The 22,675-nt window shown below is 37.0% G+C and overlaps 1 protein-coding gene across 1 annotated transcript in view; it reads right to left on the reverse strand.

The window, feature by feature from the left end:
• LOC145691601 (uncharacterized) overlaps positions 1–22,675 on the reverse strand; it is a 49,328-nt gene that overhangs the window by 13,718 nt on the left and 12,935 nt on the right. Inside the window, exons 3-7 of the mRNA XM_081767004.1 lie at positions 22,599–22,642; positions 22,124–22,337; positions 18,561–18,595; positions 12,892–13,303; positions 11,180–11,211 (exon numbers count right to left, since the gene is read on the reverse strand). Of these exons, the coding sequence (XP_081623130.1) occupies positions 11,180–11,211; positions 12,892–13,303; positions 18,561–18,595; positions 22,124–22,337; positions 22,599–22,642 (737 nt within the window). The remainder of the gene's footprint in view (positions 1–11,179; positions 11,212–12,891; positions 13,304–18,560; positions 18,596–22,123; positions 22,338–22,598; positions 22,643–22,675) is intronic.

The following is a 22,675-nucleotide window of genomic DNA, read 5'->3' on the forward strand; positions in this document are numbered from 1 at the left end:
ATTGGCGTAGCGGGGATACATCCACGGTGGTCAACTCCAAAATTTCAAATGGAAATTGGTATTAATTTCGATTTCTTTGGAAGTATTATTGAAATAGAAACAACTTTAACGGGAAAAACTTATCGTTAAATTCTGCGGTTTAGGATCTACGTCTGTTATTTGAAGTTGAATTGCTACTATCAGTCCACCGGCACAGGCATTTTTCTCTGTTCGTAGTGCACGTAGACACTTCAAAAAAAAAAAAGGATTCAAACTGGACCAGTAGTGTGCGTTGTGTATGCTGACATCTCCATTACTCTTGAAGGTTGCTACATCCGTCCACAGAATGTCCCGGTGGAAACATGGGTTTCCTGGCACTCATCCACTGACAAAACTAGACGGATATGTAAATCTTGTTCTCGGAGTTCCTGATTCAGATGAACATGGTCAAAATGGAGCACGTTGTTGAGCAGAATCCTCCAAACCGTCATGTTGCTTATCGCAGCATCCCTGGCGAATCGTGTTTTCGAGATTTGGGGAACCACATGGACTGCAGCAAGGATGCCGGGAGACCGTTTATCCTAAACACGGCGCCTGATCTGCTGACGTCTTTTGTGTTGAGAAGGGACATGCCCAGTCCTCTGCACACCAAGTGCAAGACGAAACGCTTTCCTCGACTGGGCAGCACGATTGAGAAACCGTTGATCATATAGCCGCGCAGCCTCGCGATAATTCTCCCGACTTCACTCAATACTATTAACATATCAAAAGCTACGATATTCGAAAACATCGTTTGAGTTCCCTCAAGCACACGAAATAATAGGCAATAGGAGCCGAAATCAACAAACATTCAACACTTTATCTTTCAACTACAAACAACAAATATTCAACTGTTTTATATCAGAACTTTTTTTCCGTTTTCTTCTCTTCTTCTACTTTGTCAGATGGCACTTCATTAATGTATTTTTCGCTACTAATAACCATCATACAAAAATTTCTCCCTTTTCACTCCTTTTTGCAGCTTCTTTCCCTCTTAACCCCCGTCTTCACCTGTATCTCATTCTTATGTGCAGGTGTAGCTTTGGCGCACGACACTTTGAACTATTTACATGTAAAATTCAATTCTTTGTATGGATAGGCATCTTTATAAGGAACAAATGGTGACAGAATGAAATACAAAGTAATACTCTGTATTATAGGTTTACAAGTGTAGTGTTCTAGTATAAAATGATCACAAGTGATTTACGCCGGATATAATAAGTGAGTGTATATAAAAGATGGCACTATTAGATGTTATTTTCCACTGGCAGCATATTTTTGCACAATGTAAAAAACTTGTATTTTATATGTTCAAGTGCAACGTTACTGGAAAAAAATTACAAGTGCTATTGAAATTCGTACCATTGACAAAACCCATTCCTTTTCATCTTGGCTTGCGCACATATCCCCGACTGCTGACAGACTTGTTCCTTTCGGACGCACTCTCGCGCTAGCGTACGGACCCACCAGCTTTATTCTTCCCTGATCCAAGTGGATAGCATTCGTGTTTTAATGGCCACCTAAGGCACGTTGGTTTGAGTTTTTGCACTATAATATTTAATTATTCATCCCTGTATTTTATCTATGCCAAGTGAGACATTTTCATGCCGCCAAGGGAAACCTTTTAGGGGATAATAAGAAGGAAGTTAGTAAAAGAATTATAAGTTTTAACAATTGTTTCTAGTGGTGCGCCAAAAGTAAACTTGTACGCATTCCTTTTCTCTCTGACTCTCTTTTTCACCTGTGTCTCAACGGTTTGCTTTAATTCTTCAGACTTCCATCCATCATCTTTTTGTATCATTTCTTTATACTTATCCTCTACATCTTTTTTCTTGACTAATCCCTTTATATATTCGCCTTCTCTTTTATTTTTACACATTCTTATTATTTTACTATCTACATTTCTGTATTGTTTTCTTCTGTTTCTTTCTTTCCTAACTTTATTTTCTGTTCTCACCTGTTTACCATATTTGTTTTGGACTTCTATTATTTGTATTCTTTCCTTCTATTATTGTTGACCTTGTACGTATTCCCTGACTCATACTAGGGTATTCCATTTCTGCTACCTGTTTGTCGGTGTGTCGGTGTGTCTACAGACCTGATTCCTCTGTTATCGATTTTCTGGTTCAAGATTCTCGTGTTTAACCTCTGAATTTCGTTTTACCAATTAAATTCGATTAATTATTAGTGAACATATTTTCTTCTCTGTATTGGCTACCTGAATGGAGCTTAACATAAAATCTCCACTGAACTAAAATTTCGTTCATCTTCTACATTCGTATTTGCTTCTGTCATCTAATTCTTCTGTAATTCAGTAAGGATGAAGATCTTGTCTTCCTTCTGAATATCTTCATCAGGCAACTCGTTGATTCTTCTTATGTACCTATTTGTATACCTTTTGGACAATAGTGTGCAAAATGATTATATTCGTTGCAATCTCTACATTGTGCGCTCCTAGCTGAACATTGATATCTAAAATGTTTTCCACATGCTAAACAACCATATTGATAACATCCATATTTTCCTGTGATTGTTTCAGAACGAAATCTATTCATTTTATATAGTTTGTCCTGGTAGATATTTGTATCTTTGGTTGGTCTTTTGCGACATTCACTTGTAGCGAGAAAAAATGCTTTTGTACACTGATTTAACAATGCACATCGCATAGATATAGCAAATCATGTAGCAATACTGCAAAGGGAAGTAACCTTGTTTTGTGAATTTTATTCAAGAGTAGAAAAAATGAATCTAGCTGCTCTCACTCTATTATTGATCTTCATTTGGGCCTAATTATCTGTTCTATACTAGCAGCCTGTGTTAAATGGATACAAAATCTTTGAAAACATGGTCGTCCCTGCATCAGGAATCATAAAATTCGTAGTGGCGTAACAAGACGGAAGAGTGATGTAAGGGAGCACTGCCTCCTCCAATTTCAGGAGGGGAGTTGACTGGTGTCCAACTTTTTGTTTTGCACAAATTAGTACCTAACTCAAGAGTGCTAAGCATTTTCTGAAAGTAAACCTGGCAAGATAAACATGTATTAGTTTACATTTTTATGGGAAAGGAGGTAGCCCCAGACATTTTAACACATTGAAGTGCCTCTTGGGAAAAAGATATAAAATTGCCACGAAATAACCCTGAAATATGGAATGTGAACTTTATTAACAAACTGAAGATATCGACATAAATGCCAAAATAACGAAATAAACAAATGACAACACAGATCGCTAAATTTAACATATTTGGAATATTGGCGAGCACTAACGAACACGTAAGATGATTGAAAAACATCATATTCTACACATAGAAGGAACAATAAGAAAACCTACCCACGAATCTAACAATGGTAACGTGTGTAATGATATCTGTTGATTTAATTGAGGTGCCGTTTCATGAACCCAGCCATCGCAGAATTCACACTACACCCAGCCTTCATTGAAAGTTTCACCACAAATTACGAATTCAGTGATGCTTTCCTGTTAATATTTTCTGGTAGTCCGTGTGGTGGTTCATTAGCTTCTTGTTACGTTACTTTGCTACTTCGTTTGCTGAAGTCACTTTTTCTTTCAATTTGCCTCATATGGTATCGAAATCTACCCAGTTCTGGTGCGTGACGCTAAATGTCTTTTGCGATTTACCGGCAATGATTATAACTGTTCACTAATGGAGAGCACTTTACTAGTTGATGAACGATAAGATTCTGATTTCTCGGGCATATGTGGAGAACATAGATTCCCTGCAGACGATAAACAAGAAGTACCCCCCTTTTCCTCAACCCATACCGAAGTTGAACATTGTGGGTGTTCACAGGTAGGTCTAGTGTATCACCTTACGACACGAATCAAGTTTCTAGACAGATAGTTGTGTCTGTAAATATCTGAGGGTTAAGTAAATATATTCCGGTGCACGCAAATCTATTGAGAGCAGTGTCCATGCGACCCACGTTTCAATATGCCTCTGAAACAAGTTTAAAGCCGCAAATTAGTTTGAAATAAATAATTGCTAGCTTATTCTCAGATCAGTGCTATGGTTGCAACGAAAGTAATGTTTTTGCCTCTACCGAAATCGATGGTGATAAGTAGCTTAAGATTAAAAGATAAAATCTTCTATCCCACAACGGCCTAGGGTGGTGATTTAAAGGATATCTTTCTTACTCATCGTAGTTTCAGGAGATAGTGTAGTTGTATCTCTTTGTTTATTGCAGCCTCTAGGGTAGGTAGTTAAAGAAATACTCCTTTGCCTATTACGGCTTCAGAAGTTGGATTGGAGGAAATCTCAGTAACATAAAACGATCTCAGGAATAGTTTAAGAAGATTAGCGACAAGCACTGGAATTTATTCTTCTGTCCATTTGAGATCTTCTTTTATGGTTGTCGTCTGAAGGGGAAGTTCGTGAGGAGAGGGTTGACCATCTTCGATTTCCTTCGGAACAACTTCGCGGCTTTCTTGTATCCTCTTTCCACCGTCTGTTGGTGATTATGTTTTCAACAGGAAACACGTGCTCGTTAATGAAGCATGCTTTATGGTAGTTGCCTACACCTGAGATGCTGAACCTTACAGCTCCAACACCAGGAACAGAATCCATAAGATCATTTTAAAAATATAAATATTGCTATGGAAACATTTGGTAAAAAGGTTCTATTTTCATGGCAAAGTCCTTATGTGCCAGTAAGTAGGAGCATAAGCCCGTAAAACTTTGCAAAATTCTCTTTTGGTGGAATCTTGAATGCTGTTTTTTGGTTTCTTGGAGAGATTTTAATAGAATTGCCTGATACTAAATATCCGAGAGCATTCAGCTCTGACTAAAATAAATTTGTCTTAAGTGAAGCACAAATATTTCTTAATTTTTAAAATAAAATTCCGATAGCTATTGTTGAAAACTGTAGCCTCTTAGCACGATGTTATCGACAACAAGATCTTATTCGTTAATCAACGTAAAATCATACTAGTTGCAATTAAGAGAACTTGCGTTCTAGTTTTATGACCCATCACACATATGAGAATTTTGTAAGATTTTCTTGTGTGATTGACCTCGAAGGTCATGTATCAGGGGCTTTTCGGATGGAGCAAGATTTGGTGGTAGCTCGAGGAGAGATCTAAGGTCGTTATGTATTTTTGCCTTTCAAAGTGTTTAACACATATTCAGTTTGGCATGGCACCAATAAATATGTATGTTTTACACTGCTATAAATTCAAAAAAATTCTAAAGGCGTTCGTATTTAGTTTCTTGAAAATATTCTGTGGCGAGGTGAAGTTATTATCAACTGTGGGTCGTATAATTCTAGTATTAATGAGTTCCTGAGTTTGTCTGCCTGATCTCGAACATTCATTGGAACAGGGAGATCTGTTCTGGAACACTGCCGATTTAGAAATTCTTATTTTGTGATTGTAGCCCCTGTAATATCCAATGCCGTTCGGAGTGTATAAAATATTTTTATATTTGTATAATAACTCGTGAATGGCTTGTTTCTGCGACTGGTCTAAATTAGGATATCAAAAACACCAATTTAATGTTTTATCTATACTTCAAAGAATTGTCAACCTCCTCTTTTTCTGTACATTTATCCTTCTATAGAACTCGCTTCCATTGTTGCAAAATATTAGTCCTGACATGCCACAAGATCCACCATTGCCGTACTTTTCCTCCTGTAATTATTCAAGAGACTGAGCTAATATATTTATGTATACACAAGTACAGTGCGACAATAATATACGGAATTGAAGTTTTTGCAAAAGAGAAATGAAAACTGCACCGAAAGCAAATATGTCTGAGTTTCTTCGTGGCTAAGCGGTTATTGCGCGCGCCTTTGGAGTTGGAGACCCGGGTCCGATTCCCGGCAGGAGAACATGTGGTTCGGATTCCACGTTAAGCAGTAGGTTCCGTCTCATATATCCTCGCTGCTGAACTCTAAATCAACTCAAATGAAAGTGTATGTCTATCAAGTGCATAGCGCAAATGTCAGTGGTCGAGCAGTAACAGAGTTACACATTATTATTATTATTATTATTATTATTATTATTATTATTATTATTATTATTATTATTATTGAATAGAATGTTACAGTTAGGTTTTGTTCCCTGAAGTTGGGAAAATCAACTACGAAATTTCATAGGTAGTTATATAATGCTTATATGAAGCATTGTGTAGCATTTGAGTTCCGCAATACCTGGTAAGGTCAGTGATTGTTTGAAGCATGCCGGTAAGACAGAAAACCGAGAGAAGAATGGTGCACACGTAGAAGGCACGGATCAAGTTTTGTTAGTCACTAATTTTGGATTCAAATCGTCCCGCTATTCTCTCATTAAATTAACAGTTGAATCCTTTGGGAGCAAATGTATGGATTTTATGGAGAGATCGAAGTAGAAAAATTTCTGTAAGAGTACTGTAAATATGTCAAGACAAACGGATGAAAAGTTATCAAAAAAGTGAAGGCACAGATTATTGCTAACCATTCGCATTAAAATTGAAAACTTTGCGTATTAGCATAAGCTATGGTTTGTTTCATAGTTACTACGGATAAAATAGTAAAATAGATAAATTGATTCGATTAGGCAAATATATTATAATATTCCAGAGCAACAAAAATTTTAAGTGATACAAGATTACGACGTTCAATAGTATATTAGTCATAGTATATGAACTAATAGTATATTAGTTCAATAGTATAATAGTATATTTGTGTGTTGCTGCTAAGTGTTAACGCAAGTAACATGATAATGTCTTAACCTTTTAAAATCCTTTCCTTGACAATTTTAAACTTACTGCCTTTTATTGTTTTATATTCTATCTTGTTTTGCAGTATTCTTGTCGTTTAGTACTTCATTTTCCACGTTATAACAAAAATATTAAATTCGATGGTACGAATAATTGAGTTGATTTTGAATTTAACGTCCCTTTCAGCAGCAAGGCTATATGAGACTTGACCTACTCATTAACATTGAATCCAAACCACATGAGCTCCCGCCGGGAATTGAATCCGGGTCTCCCACCTGGTATGAAGAATGTATCTTGTTTCGTGTTTCTTGTAGGCATATAATATTGTTCTCCCGCTGGTCTTGTAGCTAGCATGACCTTCTTTGGTCACATAGTCTCATGGTAGCATTAATAAAATATGAACTATTGTTGTGGTTCTGATTCCACCTTCACCTATAAGTCTTCGTCTATTACAGCCTCGGTGCTGAAAAGAAACACTAACCTTCATCGAACAAACAAACAAATATAACCCTACTTTAGTCTCGCCATTCCATTTCAAAATGAAATGAAATCTTACAGTTTAACGTCCCACGTTATGCCGTTAGGTTAAGGGAGGCGGTGATTAAGATAAGTGAATGACGATGGAAGAATTAGTGGAATGAGAATGTGGAAGGAAATAGGAGTACTCCGAGAAAACCCATGGAAACGATGTTGTCCACCACAAACTAACTTCTCCGGGGATTGAATCAATGTGCTATTTCATTTGAAATCAAATGAAATTTCTAGTTTTATATCCCTTGATTATACTTTATAGCTTATAACAGACGGGTGATTAATGAGACTGAATGATTATGAAATAATTGGTGGAAAGGAAATGTGGAAAGGAACTGGAAGACCCAAGAAAGTCAACAGCATTAATCCATGTGTTTCATTTGCTACAAAGTTAACTAGTGTTTAAAGCAATTCCTCTAATCGCACTGCTCACGTTTACTCACTGAACTCACATTTTACACATTTTACACACATTATCTTTGTTTGTTTGTTAGTGTCTTCGTTTGTTACAGTTACTCGTTTTGCAAATACCCAGTTGGTTTGAGTGCTCATTTGTACGCATCCAGTCATGGACGAGATATTGCATTCTGATGCCTCTGGGAACGTAGCTCTATTGCCGACGCAACTTTTGGAAACGTATCAGGAAAGTAGCTTCAATACTAAAGTAGATATGAATGCATTCTCGGTTTTCCTATGGCCCAGCTCGCATACGCCTTTTGTAGGGTAGACAAACAGGGGTGTGTGTGTGTGTGTGTGTGTGTGTAAATTCTAAGGCTACTGCTTAGTTATTGTTCTGGTTGCCAACATACCAGAAATATAAATTGTTAATGAATTTTTGTACTTCAAATTTCTGCATGGAAAAATTTCAATTTTCAAATCTTTCTTTCAATTTAACGTCCCACGATTATACCCTTTTCAGGCTAAGGGATGATTAAGGGACGTGAAATAAAATTACTAAGTTTTACGTTCCACTATTATACTGGCTAGACTAAGGAAGACGTTGATTTATGAGAAATGAATGAAATGGTAGAATGAAGAAAGTGGGAGGAAACGGGAGAACTCCGAAAACCCACGCATTCGGTGTTTGTCCACCACAAGCTCACTTGGCGCTGGCTGGGATCGAACCAACGACTCCATGCACCAGAAGTGAACGCCGCTCTACTACTGAGCCACCGCGGATCCATTAAGGGAAGTGATTGAATGATGAAAGAATTGGTGGAATGAGAATGCGAGAGAAAACGGGAATACCTGAGAAAAATTAAGGACACGATTTAGACCACCATAAGCTTATTCGGCGAGGATCGAACCAAGGACCACAAGCACCAGAGATAAGCGGTCTACCGCAGAACCACCGTGCCTCCTAATCTGACTTTTGAACTTAGGCCGTTTGGTATCCAAGCAGCACAGCAGTGTCGAATCTAGGCCAGGGCCAGAAGGCCTAGTCCCCCCGTCAGTTTTTTGAGTAACAAATATAATTTAAACTGTTATTTATATATTTTTGAAAGTTTATAGTAAACTTATGATATACGTATGATAGTCTGGGTTCTCGCTGTCCCTCCTAGTTTTTACCTTCTAGACCCACCACTGCAGTCCAGATGTCGAAATAATACATCGTCATAAATAATTATTAAAAAATAAAGTAAAATTACGCAGTTTTATGCTTTTGTTTCCTTTCCATAATAGGTAGCTTAAAACAATTGCCGGATTCGAGTTAAGATGTTGGTTAGCTTTTCTTGAAAGTAGTTAATGAATAAATGTAATATACTTTAGATGTATTTTTTGAGTTTACTTTCAACTGTTCTGTCCTTCACGCCAAGCTCTCGATCTGGACATGATGAGCTATATTCAAAGCCCTGGCTGATTGATTGATTTATGATATAATGGGGACGTCAGCAGGGTGGCTATTTGTCTCCTTCAGGACAAGACTAATGGCTGACACGTGTTGTACATTTAAAAAATCAAAATAAGCGTTTTGAAAAAGTGTAATTCAAACGAGGGGTAAAAGTGGATCTGAAAAGGTAAAGGGATGCTTGACGTCACGGCGTCACCCGTGCCTATCTTTATCCATTGTAATTGTTTAGAAAGTAGGGGGACGCCATAGTTATTTTTTGGATGTGAGGTAACGTCATTCGCTCACATTCGCCCTCACTTTTATCCCTGGTTCAAACTAGGGATGGGCAAAACCGGTTTTTATAAAAAAAACAAAAACCGGTTTCTAGAAAAGCCGAAACTCGAAAAACTGACATTTCGGTTTTATCCAAAAAGATTCGTTTTTTTTCAAAAAACTGTTTGGCTTATCACTGAAACCGGTTCGGTTTTTTCACCGAGACCGGGCTCGGTTTTCTTCAAAACCGGTTCGGTTTTCACCGAAAACTTTTGGAAAACACAAAACTATTTCTGTGGAAATGGATTCGGTTTCCGGAGATCAACGAAACACTATTCTGATTAGAAATAGAACAAATTTTGGAAAACCGAAACCGTATCCGGTGAAAAACCGAACCGGTTTTGAAGAAAAGCGAAACCGATTTCGGTATAACAAACGAACCGGTTTTTGGAGAAAACTGAAACCCTTTTTTTGAAAATTTTCAAAAAAACAGTTTCGGTTTTTCTAAAAACCGAAAAACCGGTTTTTGTGCCCACCACTAGTTCAAACATAAATTCGACAACATACCATGTAACAGGATAAATTGAAAAGAGAAACTTCATGGCATGTTAGCTTTTCCTATCCCCTGAATAAAAGTGAGAGTGAAGATTTCTGGCAGTTCTAAATGTTCTCTGTTTCCTGTTTCTTTGTGTTATAAACCTAACCCTAGGATGGATTAGGTAATCAGTACATGGTGATTCCTGGGAGACAAATGTCTTTCTACCGTTTAAGCACTGACTGGAACGATTCGAAGTGTGCTTCGAATAGCCTGCACAACAAAACACCTGCATTTACATGGAAATTGCTAACACTGTTCAAAAGAAAGAAAACGGAATAGGCTCATTGCGTAAACAGGGAGAAGTCCACCTTTCAGTTACATTGTCTATCTCATGTTAGGACAGTAGTACCACATGCATTTGAGAAATGAAATGAAATCTTTGAGTTTTACGTCCCACGGTTATGCCGGTTAGGCTAAAGGAGACGGTGATTATGAGTAATGAATGAAATGGTGGAATGAAGAAAGTGGGAGGAAACGGGAGAACCCCGAGAAAACCCACGCACGCGGTGTTTGTCCACCACAAAGTTCACTTGGCGGGGGCTGGGATCGAACCCGGGACCCCAAGCACCAGAGGTGAACGCTCTACCACTGAGCCACCGCGGCCCCACATGCATTTGAGAGTGGTATGAAGCTCTTCTTCCCGGACAGGCTACAGAAAAACAGATAATGATAGTGAACAGGGCCGGATCGAAAATTTTCTCACGAGGGGGTGCACCAGTAAATACTACTACATTTGAATTAAATTTGAATTTTTAAAATCCCTTTAGGTATCTGTGGTGTGAATGAGGAATGTTGTTTTGCTTAGTGAATTCTTTTTCTTCAACCTTTAGAAAATCGACTTAACTATTGCTTTGCTTTTGCAAAACTCTGCTTTCGTGTAAGTCCCAAGCGGAAACATGACTGCAGAAAGCTTCAGATAGTGTGGCCATTTTCACTGCTAGCTTTTCAATTTTGATAGAGTATATTTTCAACGAAGTGGGGGGTTCACGTGCACCAGTGCACACCCCTAAATCCGGCCCTGATAGTGAATGATGTAAAGATAAAAATAGATAGGGTCCAAGCGCTGGGCAGAATTACAGTCCACAACAAAGAAGTCTTACAACCGCTAATGAAATTCGTTAAATTGCACCTTGGGGCTACACTTGAAAAGTTTTACACGCACAGATGTTGATAAAGAGAAAAAGTAACGAATCAAAAAGTAAAGAAACACTTACTCGACGGAGAGATCGACCATATCTTGCACCACCTAAAAAAGAAAACAATTAAACGATGATAAGTTTGAAATTATTATCTTATGCATTTTCTGGTAATTCATTGTTCTATTTTTACCGATTGTCTTTCGCCACTACCAGGGGCGGATTCAGTACGGATTCCTAAGGAACAGTGAATGCAGAATAACTTTGGTTTTATTTATGAACGGACTTGGGCTTTTACATCACTGGTCCCTGAATCCACTGGGGGCAAACAACTCTTCATCCGTTGCAACCCGCCTATGGTCATCACTCAATAGATGTAAATTTGTAAAATTTATTTGACTTCTACATGATGATGCATGTACGTACATCCTAACTTCAAAAAACTATCCTCATTATAGAAAATAATGAGTGTGAGTGTCCGATATAAAACACATAAATACCTAATTGATTAATTGTATTGGGTACCTACGCTATCTGAGACCTTTAACCCATGGATTTATATGTGAAATGAACTATACTATGAACTACTTTTTCTTTGAAATGAACTTTAATTTTAATCGATGATCTTGTTTTCTTGAACATGAACTCCAATTTAAATCACTTCTCTTGGTTTCTTTGAAATGAACTGGAATTTAAATAGCTGCTCTTGTTTTCTTTGAAATGAACTGGAATTTAAATAGCTGTTCTTGTTTTCTTTGAAATAAACTGGAATTTTAATCACTTCTCATGTTTTCTTTAAAGTGAACTGGAATTTTAATCATTTCTTTTGTTTTCTTTGAAATTAAATGAAATTTTAACAGTCTCTCTTGTTTTCTTTGAAATGAACTGGAATTTTAACAGTCTTTCTTGTTTTCTTTGAAATTAACTGGAATTTTAATCGCTTCTTTTGTTTCCTTTGAAATGAAGTGGAATTTTAATCGCTTATTTTATTTCCTTTAAAATGAACTGGAAGTTTAATAGCCTCTCTTTTGTTTCCTTTGAAATGAATTGGAATTTAAATTACTTCTCTCGTTGTCTTTGAAATGAAGTGGAATTCTAATCGCTTCTCTTGTTTTCTTTGCAATGAATGGAATTTTTTAATTGCTTCTCCTCTTTTCTTTGAAATGAACTGAAATTTTAACTGCTTCTCTTGTTTTCTTTGAAATGAACTGGAATTTTAATTGCTTCTCTTGTTTTCTTTGAAATGAACTGGAATTTTAATCGCCTCTTTTGTTTTGTTTGAAATGAACTGGAATTTTTAATAGCTTGTCATGTTTTCTTTGACATGAACTGATTTTAATAGTTTATTTTATTTTCTTTGAAGTGAACTGGAATTTTAATTCCTTATCTTGTTTTCTTGGAAACAAATTAGAATTTTAATCACTTCTCTTGTTCTGTTTGAAATAACCAGAATTTTTATGGTTTTAATTTTACTGATTTCTGCAAGTCTAGTCAAAACTCTTTTTTCTTTTCTCAAAATATATTTACATTATGTGCATTTAATAATAGGCCTACCTAATTAAATTTAATTTTAAAATATTAAAATTATATGAGATTTAATTTCCTCGAAATAAGGAAGGGAGAAATAATTTTTAATAAATTAGTTTTAAAAATCCTTAAAATTCCTGTTCATTTCAAAGACAAAAGAATAATTACTTTTTCTTTAAATCAATAGGGTAGAAACCAATGACGTGTAGATATAAAACAAGTTAACGGGAGTAGTTCAGATTCGCGGTAAATTTTAAACTTACCTGAAGGCTGGAATTGTCCCTGCCCCTGGTTGGTGGCATTTCCAACTGTTCCTTGTCCCCTTTGGCCTCCAGGTTGCCCTACTTGTCCACCAGTTTGTCCCCTTTGTCCTCGAGGCTGGCCTGTTTGCCCTCCAGGCTGACCTGCTTGTCCTCCAGGTTGGCCAGTTTGTCCTCCAGGTTGTCCTGTTTGTCCTCCAGGTTGGCCAGTTTGTCCTCCAGGCTGCCCTGCTTGTCCTCCAGGTTGGCCAGTTTGTCCTCCAGGTTGTCCTGTTTGTCCTCCAGGCTGGCCAGTTTGTCCTCCAGCCTGCCCTGTTTGATTCCGTCCTTGGCCTAAAGTTCCCATTCCAAAGATACCTCCTCCCATCTTAGTAAACACGCCATTGCTGTTGCCCATTCCACTCTGTCTTTTAGTCTGAAAACGAAAAGTCGTATTTGAAAAACACAAACATACACACATACTTCGGACTTTTCCGGAAATGATTGAGATTATAGCATTATGATTTCAAGTTGGTAGAAGATGCTTCTCTTGAACATTGGAAAGATTAGTCAAATATTTCTCATATTGCGAAATATTAAGCTTATTGATAATTGCTAATGAAGATTTCTACGGCCTGTTATGATCCTACTTGATCCTGAAATTTAAGTGGGCATAGGAAAGATTCAAATGAGCAACTCACTCTCAATATTGGATCGAACTTCTCGATTGTTCCTTAAATGGTACGAGATATTGATTTTTAAGAGTATTCTATAGTTAGGTATATGGTGTTTGACTGACTGTAGTATTTTTAATTCTGGACAAAAAGTTTTTTTACGGCAAGACTAGGTAGCCTGAAAGTGGGAATAACGGTCACTGGACTTAACGGCCACACTATACCATACCATTGCGAGAGTGATGAACGAAACGTTCCCGAAAAGCTGGATTGGTCGACGTGGGTCTATGAAGTAGCCAACTCGATCTCCCGATTAGCCACAACTTTACTTTTTTATGGGCTGTTTTAAAGGACAAAGTACATGAACATCAAATACGCAATTTGGCCGTACTACAGGAAGCTATCACAGTAGAGTTTCACGGATATCAGTACGGGTCTGTCAAGCTGCTTGTGACAGGCCCGTATTCAAGGGGGGTCTAGGGGTGCCGCCCCCCCCTAAATTTTTACCGGTCCCCTAAAATTTTCACGGTAGGCTTGCAAATGAACTATAATATGGTGATGAACTATAGTATGGTTGGATCGCCCCCCCCCCTAACTTCTGCTCCCCCTAAATTTTTGGGCTGCTACCGGCCTGGCTTGTGACAATGTTGCTCTTAGTCTAAAGGCATGTATTGATTTGGATGGTGCGATGGACCATGCCATGGAAATTATTGTAAGGAAAGGTATGAGAATAATGTGTTTATATTTAATTTTATATTCAGGTTATGTTGCTAGTTTCTTTACCGCAGTCTTTGAACTGAACTTCTTTATCGCAACATCACATACATAATTACGGGCTACCCTGATTTTAAATGCAGTAAAAGCTGTTTAGTTGATCACTTCTCTAAATTGGACAACTTTCTAGCCTCATTTTTGTAATCCTGCATTTCCTGAAAAGGCATGTCATTACATATTACTCTGTAAATCTTCTTGTCTTCGAAAATTGTCCCTCATTTTGACGCATTGTTACTCCTATGCTGTTAATATTACATTTGCCTCTGTATGCTGAACTCTTATGTAAGCTTCATTTCTTAGGATCTCTTTCAGATCATCTTGTACTGTTAATATGATTCAGGAGTCAGTAAGCCGAAGGGAGAAAAAAGAAAAGCTTCTCCATTGAAGATAACTTCTTGAATGATTATAAAACTTTTTTTTTCAGCAGAAGTGTTAACCGTTTTCAACACTGTATTCATTAAGATTGATGTAAAGGGGCAAGCTTTGCCGGTAGATGTCACTACAGTCTTCATATCTCTCTTTTATATTTTTTACCTTTCACGAAAATTTACGATTTCTCTTACAAATTTCAGCCTAGAGACTTCAAATTTTTTTATCAAGGAACTTCATAACCTATTGAAAATAACAACCCGTGCCAATTTTTTGTTTAGAATTTTCTTCATTGTTGAAACAGTTATATTGTTAAAGGTCTGAATATCTATTTCAACAATCAAGCCATTCCAACAATGAAGAAAATTCTAAATAAAAAATCGGCACGGATTGTTGCCTTTACTAGGTTATGAAGTTCCTTCTCTAAAAATTTTAAGTCTCTAGGTTGAAATATGTAAGAGAAATCGTGAATTTTCGTGAAAGGTAAAAAATACATAAGAGATATACGAAAACTGTAGTGACATCTATCGGCAAAACTTGTCCCTTTAAACCAACCTTAAGATATTTCTTGGTCTAACTCAAAATGTTTCTATTAGAGTCTACAGAAATGGGACCACTAGGAAGTTATTATTACTAGTAAGCATTCTACCTTTTAGCAGGTCCTGGAATTAATGAGTTTTTTCTTTAATTTTAGGTTTGGACCTGGAAATGTTTCTTCCACGTTTCTCGATCTTTCAGCTTCCTCTTTTAGCTCTTAATATTTTCTTCTATTTATTCAAACCATTGATCATGTTCTTTTTCCTATTCCTCGCTTTCCTTTCATCTTTCCTTCTATGGCGATACGAAGAAATCGATTTCTTCGCAAGATGTGTCCAATGCAATTGATCTTCCAATTGAAGGATGTTGGCTAAAAGTGTCCTCTTCTCCCCTATCTGTTTCAAAACATCTTCGTTTGTTACTCTCTCTGTCCATTTTATCTTCTCCATCTTCCTCCAACACCGCATTTCGAAGCCCTCTAAATATTTCTTCTCTAACTTCGGAAATGTTCAAGTCTCCGAACCTTACAGTCCAATACTTCATATATAGCACTTGAACAACTTCTTCCTAACTCCAATATTAACCAGCTGCTAGTGAAGAGTGATTTATTCTTGTTGAATACTTCTTTGGCTATAACAATCCTTCATCTCATTTCGTTGGTGCAGTAAACGTCTCTCGTCTCAGATACTTGAAATGATCGACCTCTTCAAGTTGTCTTTGTTCTACTCTGACCTGTAATGGCGCGAAGTCACGAGATGAGTTACGGTTTTTCAATGTTGACCATTCCATACATTTTCGTAGTATCAATTATTTTGTCAATCATCTCATATATTCCTTCTTTGTTTCTAGCTATATTAATCGTATCATCTTCATCATCATCTGCAAGAAAGTATACTCTTTCACGATAAAAAGAAGCATTAAAATTGGTGAACTTCTGTCTGAGTTATGTGTGAATATATCTACAACATATATACATGTACGTTCAACATCGAAATGAGAACAATCTCCTTTTTAAAAGTCTGTTAAGGATACAACATAAGGTAATACTCTCAATGCTTAGTTCTGTCGGTGAGTGTATAAATAGAAGAGCAATGTTAAGAATTCCCATGAGATTTTATTTTTATTTTGGAAGACATTTTGTAGCTCAATCTAGTCGGATTTAGAGGTAATCTTTTCTTCACGTCTTCGAACCCTTTTTCTTTTAGGGAACTTGCAGAAAATTTAGAAGAAATGGTGATCAGATTCACTTTGCAGTGCTTAAAAAAAATTAAAAATACAGGACAAGTATCTTTAAATCAGTTCCTTGCTGATCAAAATCGTTAAACAAGTCGAATGTAGTTGTTTTCAAAATGCACAACGAGTTGTTTTGGTGTTTCATTGCGTAGAGGGGTGTGGATGTTCTGAGTATTACCTGGAACTGACGATCTTATCTGCATCAATCGTCATTAAGTGGGAGAAAGAATGTTCCGAAGCCTTTTCTACTTAATTTACTTTAGTTTAGTCCTAGTTTAGTTGAAGTTTAACACCACCTTTCTGTACTAGGGTTATATGAGACATGGCCTCACAGTTAAAGATAGAATTCAAGCCTCCGTAATACGTTCAAAATTCATTGCTCTTACCGTCAATCAAGCCCGGGACCATATACACCAAAAACGCACATGCTAGCCACCAAACTAGCTAGAATAAGTAGCATTCTATAAATATTTGGAAATAAATCTAAAACAGTCTGCAAACGGCAAACCAAAATGCTTATTACATTCGATGTTTTTATATTGCAGAAATAATGCTTATCATATTTTATTTATAAAATAAAAACTACAAGGTTGTTCCAAAAGTTCGTAAACACTTGCTAACAATTGACATTTTATTCGCCAAGTATTTACATACCAAACATTATTCCTCAAAATAAAGACCATCATGTTCTAAGACTTTCTGCCATCGAACTGCAAGCATTCGGATCTGGTCAAAGTACCATTCAGCCGGCTTCTAATTAAAGAATTCTTGACACGTTTCCGCGACTTCATCAAACGATTCGAATCGGCGACCCTTCAGAAAGTGTTGCATTGAGCGGAAAAGGCCGCAATCTGATGAAGTACAGTACGGAATGTATGCAGGATGTGGCAAAACTTCAACGCCGTCCAGCTCTGCAAACTTGTCTTTGGTCTTCCTGGCGGTGTGTGGCTTTACATTGTCCTGCTGCATCAACGCGCGCTTTTGGTTGATCACAGTCGGGGACTTTTGCTTCAACTTGTCGTAGACCCGCTTCTGTTGCTGACAGTAAAGTTCGGCATTGACGGCACGATCATTCAGAACCAACTCAAAATGCACGATTCCTTCAAAGTTCCACCACACGCACAACATAACTTTCTTGCCGAAGCGATCTTGTTTTGGAACTGACGGTGTTTCTTGCCCTTACTTAACCCATCGCTTGTCTGATCGCAGCATATGGAATTGTTCCTTCACCTTCGGCAGCACAAATCTCTTCTGCAGCTTTTCTGTTTGAGAGTCCTCGCTTCCAGCAGTAGCGAATCAAAACTCGCAGCTCCATTTTATCAATTGCCATCTGGAATACACAAAAGAAGAGCACCACTATCACGATATAAGCACACAAAACACTTAACAATTGCATAAAATTTCGAGTTTTTGCATGTGTTTACGAACTTTTGGAACAACCTTGTAATTCTAAATAATAATTACTAGCTGCAATAGAAATAGTTAGGATGATCTATAATATAGTTTTACGTTTCAGTTTTAGTTTTACGTCTTTCAGTTTTACGTCCCACGCTTATGCCAGCTAAGCTAAAGGAGACGGTGAGGATGAGAAATGAGTGAACTGCTGGAATGAAGAAAGTGGGAGGAAACGGGAGAACCCCGAGAAAACCGACAAACACGGTGTTTGTCCATCACCGGCGCGGGCTGGGATCAAACCAGGGAGCCCATGCACCAGAGGTGAACGTTCAACCACTGATCCACTATGCCCCCTGATCCACGATTAGTTCTTACTTCCAAATAGGGAGCACGGTAGCTCAGTGGTAAAGTGCTTACCTCTGATGTGTGGGGTCTCTGGTTCGATTCTCGGCCAAATAAGTTTGTGGTGGAACATCGTATCCGTAGTTTTTTTCGGGTACTCTCGTTTTCCTCCCACATTCTCATTCTACAAATCCTTCCATTATCCTTCACTGACCTAAATCATCCCCCCTTAGCCTAAAGAGCATAATCGTAGGACGTTAAGATTTCATATCATTTCCCTTCTAATTATACTTATTTTATATTATTTGGTTTATTTCCAGATAGTGCCTAACATAGACAGGTTTTACTGTACATTATAGCGGTACTTACTCTTTCTTCTGAACGCTTCCTCCTGATGTTCAAACCTTAAAATCAAACGAAAAAAAGTAATAAGAGCGTTAGATTTCAGAGAATGTTTTCAGAAACATTAAGTACAGAAAAAATATTTTTAAAAAGGTAAAAGAAAGGAAATATATATTTTAAGAAATATATGTAAAACTTGTTTGAGTTGACACTTCAAAATTGTATTAAAACTCAACTGAAAACTAGTAAGATAAACATATCAACCACTGTAAACATAGCAAGCGTAAGAAACACAATAAACACTGTCAACATAGTAAATGCAGCAAACATAGTAAATGCAGTAAACATAGAAAACGTTGTACACATAGTAAACATAGTGACACTGTAAAATAGTAAACCTAGCTGATGAATTTTCCTTACTAATTGGAAATAAACCATATCTAAGGTTGTCAACTTTTGAAAATGGAAAAAACGGACACACTCCTGAATTACGTATACACCTAAGATTGCGACATGTGGACAGATTGCTCGCCAAAAATATGAACAATCTGAAAGTGGTTACTTCACATAAAATTATGCGATACGGAGTCCGAATTTATTAACTTTAGTTACTTTTGAAGCATTTATTAAACTTACTTATTTCAGTTTTGGATGAGTGGGCACATTTAAATTTTGTAATGTGATATCAAAAATACAACGTAATTAACACAGGAAAGCAAATATAATTGACAATATAATTGTGGCATGCACAAAAAATACTTGAAAAGTAAGTAGGCCGGTAATGTCTCATAATGTCTGCATACTTTTACTGGTTCTGGATGCATTATTTAATTGGAAGATGTAGCTGAAGATGAAGCAGTGTTAGCCGCGCTCTTTTGTTAATATACAGTACCTTTGTTGACTTTTAGCAGTTTTGATAAGTTCAGTAAATTATTCTGCCTTCAATTCTTCAGCAAATTCCGCTCACGACAAGTCGATATCAAAGCTAATTATAAGCTCTGCTTTAACTATGTTCATCGACAAACGATTACTTTCGTCACTCCAAAATAATCTGAATAGAACAGAGAATATAATTAGTAAGAGGAAAGATTACTGGACATTTAACATCCGGTTTTGAGGTCGTACCGAACACCGGACAAGCAGGTTAAAAGTCGAACTGTCCGGTAACATATCGGATGATTGGCAACCGACACGTTTAACTAACACCGTAAACCGACACCGTAAACGTCTACCGCAAAGAACACGTTTAACTAACCGGACAGTCACAAGGGAGATCAACAATTTTCTTGTTTGTATACAAGTCTTTATCAGAATAACGGCCAGTATCAAAAACTGAACTGTCCGGTAAAATACCGGGCAGTTGGCAACCCTAACCATACCTACTACTAAAATTTACTTAGATTAACCCATTAAGTCCTAATTTCTTTATGGTTGTCTTTAGTATTCGTAATCTCGTATTCTAAACTGAAGTTAGAAAGCATGGTTAAGACATTTTTTTGCGTTATGTTATTATGAAAGAATCAGAAAGAATTTCCCGTTTTCCTCTTACTTGGATTTTGCAAGTACTACTTGTAAACTAACAATATCTACTTTTACCAACTTTACAACTTTTTTTGACGATTCCGAATTAATTCAAGATGTTATACACATTGCACACTATGCAAAGTGGTTTTAGTGGCGTACTAACTGTAAGAGTTTGACTAACGCGTGTCACTTTGGTGATGTTATCCGCGGTATATATCTCGAAAGGAAAGACACGAGTTTTCCTCAAGGTTGTTCAAACAAATTGTAAGAGTAATCCAGGATAAAGAGAATTATTCGCCTTTCCTTGATTTCTCTTAATGTTGATAGAAATTCTATACTGGTTTATGAATAATATACGATGTTAAGTACCAGATTATCACGTACTATCTTTGTTTAATTTCTGCTAATTATGGCAAACATAATCCTAGCAGTGACACTAATTCCTGACTATACTCCTAACAGTGAAGAGCATCCACATAACAGCGATACACATTCTTTTAACAGTGACACAATCCTCTTAACAGAGACACGTATCTCTTAACAGTGACACACATTCTCTTAGCAGTGACACACTTCTCTTAACAGTGACACATATTCTCTTAGCAGTGACGCACTTCTCTTAACAGTGACACACATTCTCTTAACAGTGACATATATTCTCTTAGAAGTGACACACTTCTCTTAACAGTGACACATTCTCTTAGCAGTGACATACTTCTCTTAACAGTGACACATATTCTCTTAACAGTGACACACGTTCTCTTAACAAGAACACATATTCTCTCAACAGTGACACACAGTCTCTTAACAGTGACACAATATTCCTAAGAGTGACTCCTAACCAAGGATGTTATAAAATAGAGGATCTGCCCATACGTATCTTCAACATATGAACTCAATGAAGCAACAAAAAAAAAAAAAAAAAAAAAAACAAGCATCGTCTGAGCCGGAACGTCTGATTGGCTACGCTCGTTTCCGCCATGATTGTTGGCTCGAAATATTGCGATATTAGTGGCGCGGAGTGGGCAGAGTAGGTGTGGCGAAACTGTGACGTATGGCTTCACGAGTGGGCAGATTCTCTATTTTATAACATCCTTGCTCCTAACGGTGGTTTACGTAATCCTAACACTGATATATAGGGTATTTCAAAATAACACCGACAACGTCAGAGTGTACAAATGCTTCCTTTCGTAGTTATAGGCTGCCGAAAACATGAAAAAATGAACTTTAAAGGTCCATAGCTCCAAAACTATGGGATCTACCGTAGTCGGGTCAAGACTTTACTTAGGAACTAATATGTGCTCTATCTAAAAATACATGTTTCAGAATCCTAAGGTACTCACGCAACAATTTTTGTACAGGCAGTTTGGCTACGGAAATATAATCTGAAGTACTCACTAACTACCTCTATAAAAATTGTTGCGGAAGTGCCGCAGGATTCTGAAGCATGTATTTTTTTTGGATAGAACACATATTAGTTCCTAAGTAAAGTCTTGACCCGACTACGATAGGCTCCATAGTTTTGGAGCTATGGACCTTTAAAGTTCTTTTTTTTAGGTTTTCGACAGCCTATAACTCTGAAAGGAAGCATTTGTGAACCCAGGTTGATCTATACTTTCTGTCTTATCTTGGTGTCAAGAATCACCTGCCAAACGTTGTCGATATTGCTTTTAAGCACCCTGTATATACAACTTATCATTAAGTCCATGGAATTCTTAATTCAATTTGATTATAGTGAAACGTCAACCTTATGTACTTCATTGAATTACAAGTATTATTGATATTGGTTGGATTAGAGTTTAGCTTCCCTTTCAGTACCGATGCTATACGAGACATGGACAGTTTTAAGGTGAAATCCAAACCACCGTAATGAGTTCAAATTTTTCGAGGCTCTACACCGACCATCGACCCGAGACCTCAATGATCATAGATCTTGTCAATCCATATAAATACATAGGTTTAAAAAGTGTACTTTTATTTGAGTTATTTTCCGAATACGTAGACTTTCTTAAATGTTTTCAACTTACAAAACGTTTAACACTATCGACTGTGTTTTAAAAGCTTACCTGCAGACTGGGCCATGTCTTTAAATTGGTTGCCCATATTTTGTGCCTGTTGGGCAGCCTGACCAAATTGCTGACCAATCTCAGACGACAAATTTCCCACTCGTTTCATTCCTTCCTGAAACATTTGGGTGCCTTGTTCAGCCATTTGCTTTGCTTGGTTCATTCCTTGCTGGAACATGTCTTTTGCTTGGTTCATGTCCATTTGCCGTTTGATCTGTCAGCAAATAAAGAAAAATAACGTATTTCAGTTATATCAGACTAGAAGTCTGCACACAAGATTAGAAGATCAAAATCTAAAAATTTACATTCTTCCATGAAAAAAGATTAGTCAGACTTTTGTTAGGAAATAATTATGTTAATTTTCGATCCATTGTTTGTAGGTGTCCGAGAAATTAAGTTATTTATTGTGTTACAATTACACAACAACTCATGCACTATTGAGAAGAAAAGAATCTGGATAGTATTTCTTACTTACTCTGATTGGTTCCTCTGAGTGATTACAGCTTCCAGGAGGCGCATCTGGGAGAAAGAAATAATAATAATAATAATAAT

The sequence above is a fragment of the Thermobia domestica genome, chromosome 8 (genome assembly GCF_964235325.1).
Source record: "Thermobia domestica chromosome 8, izTheDome1.hap1.1, whole genome shotgun sequence".
In the NCBI taxonomy this organism is placed as follows: Eukaryota; Metazoa; Arthropoda; class Insecta; order Zygentoma; family Lepismatidae; genus Thermobia; species Thermobia domestica.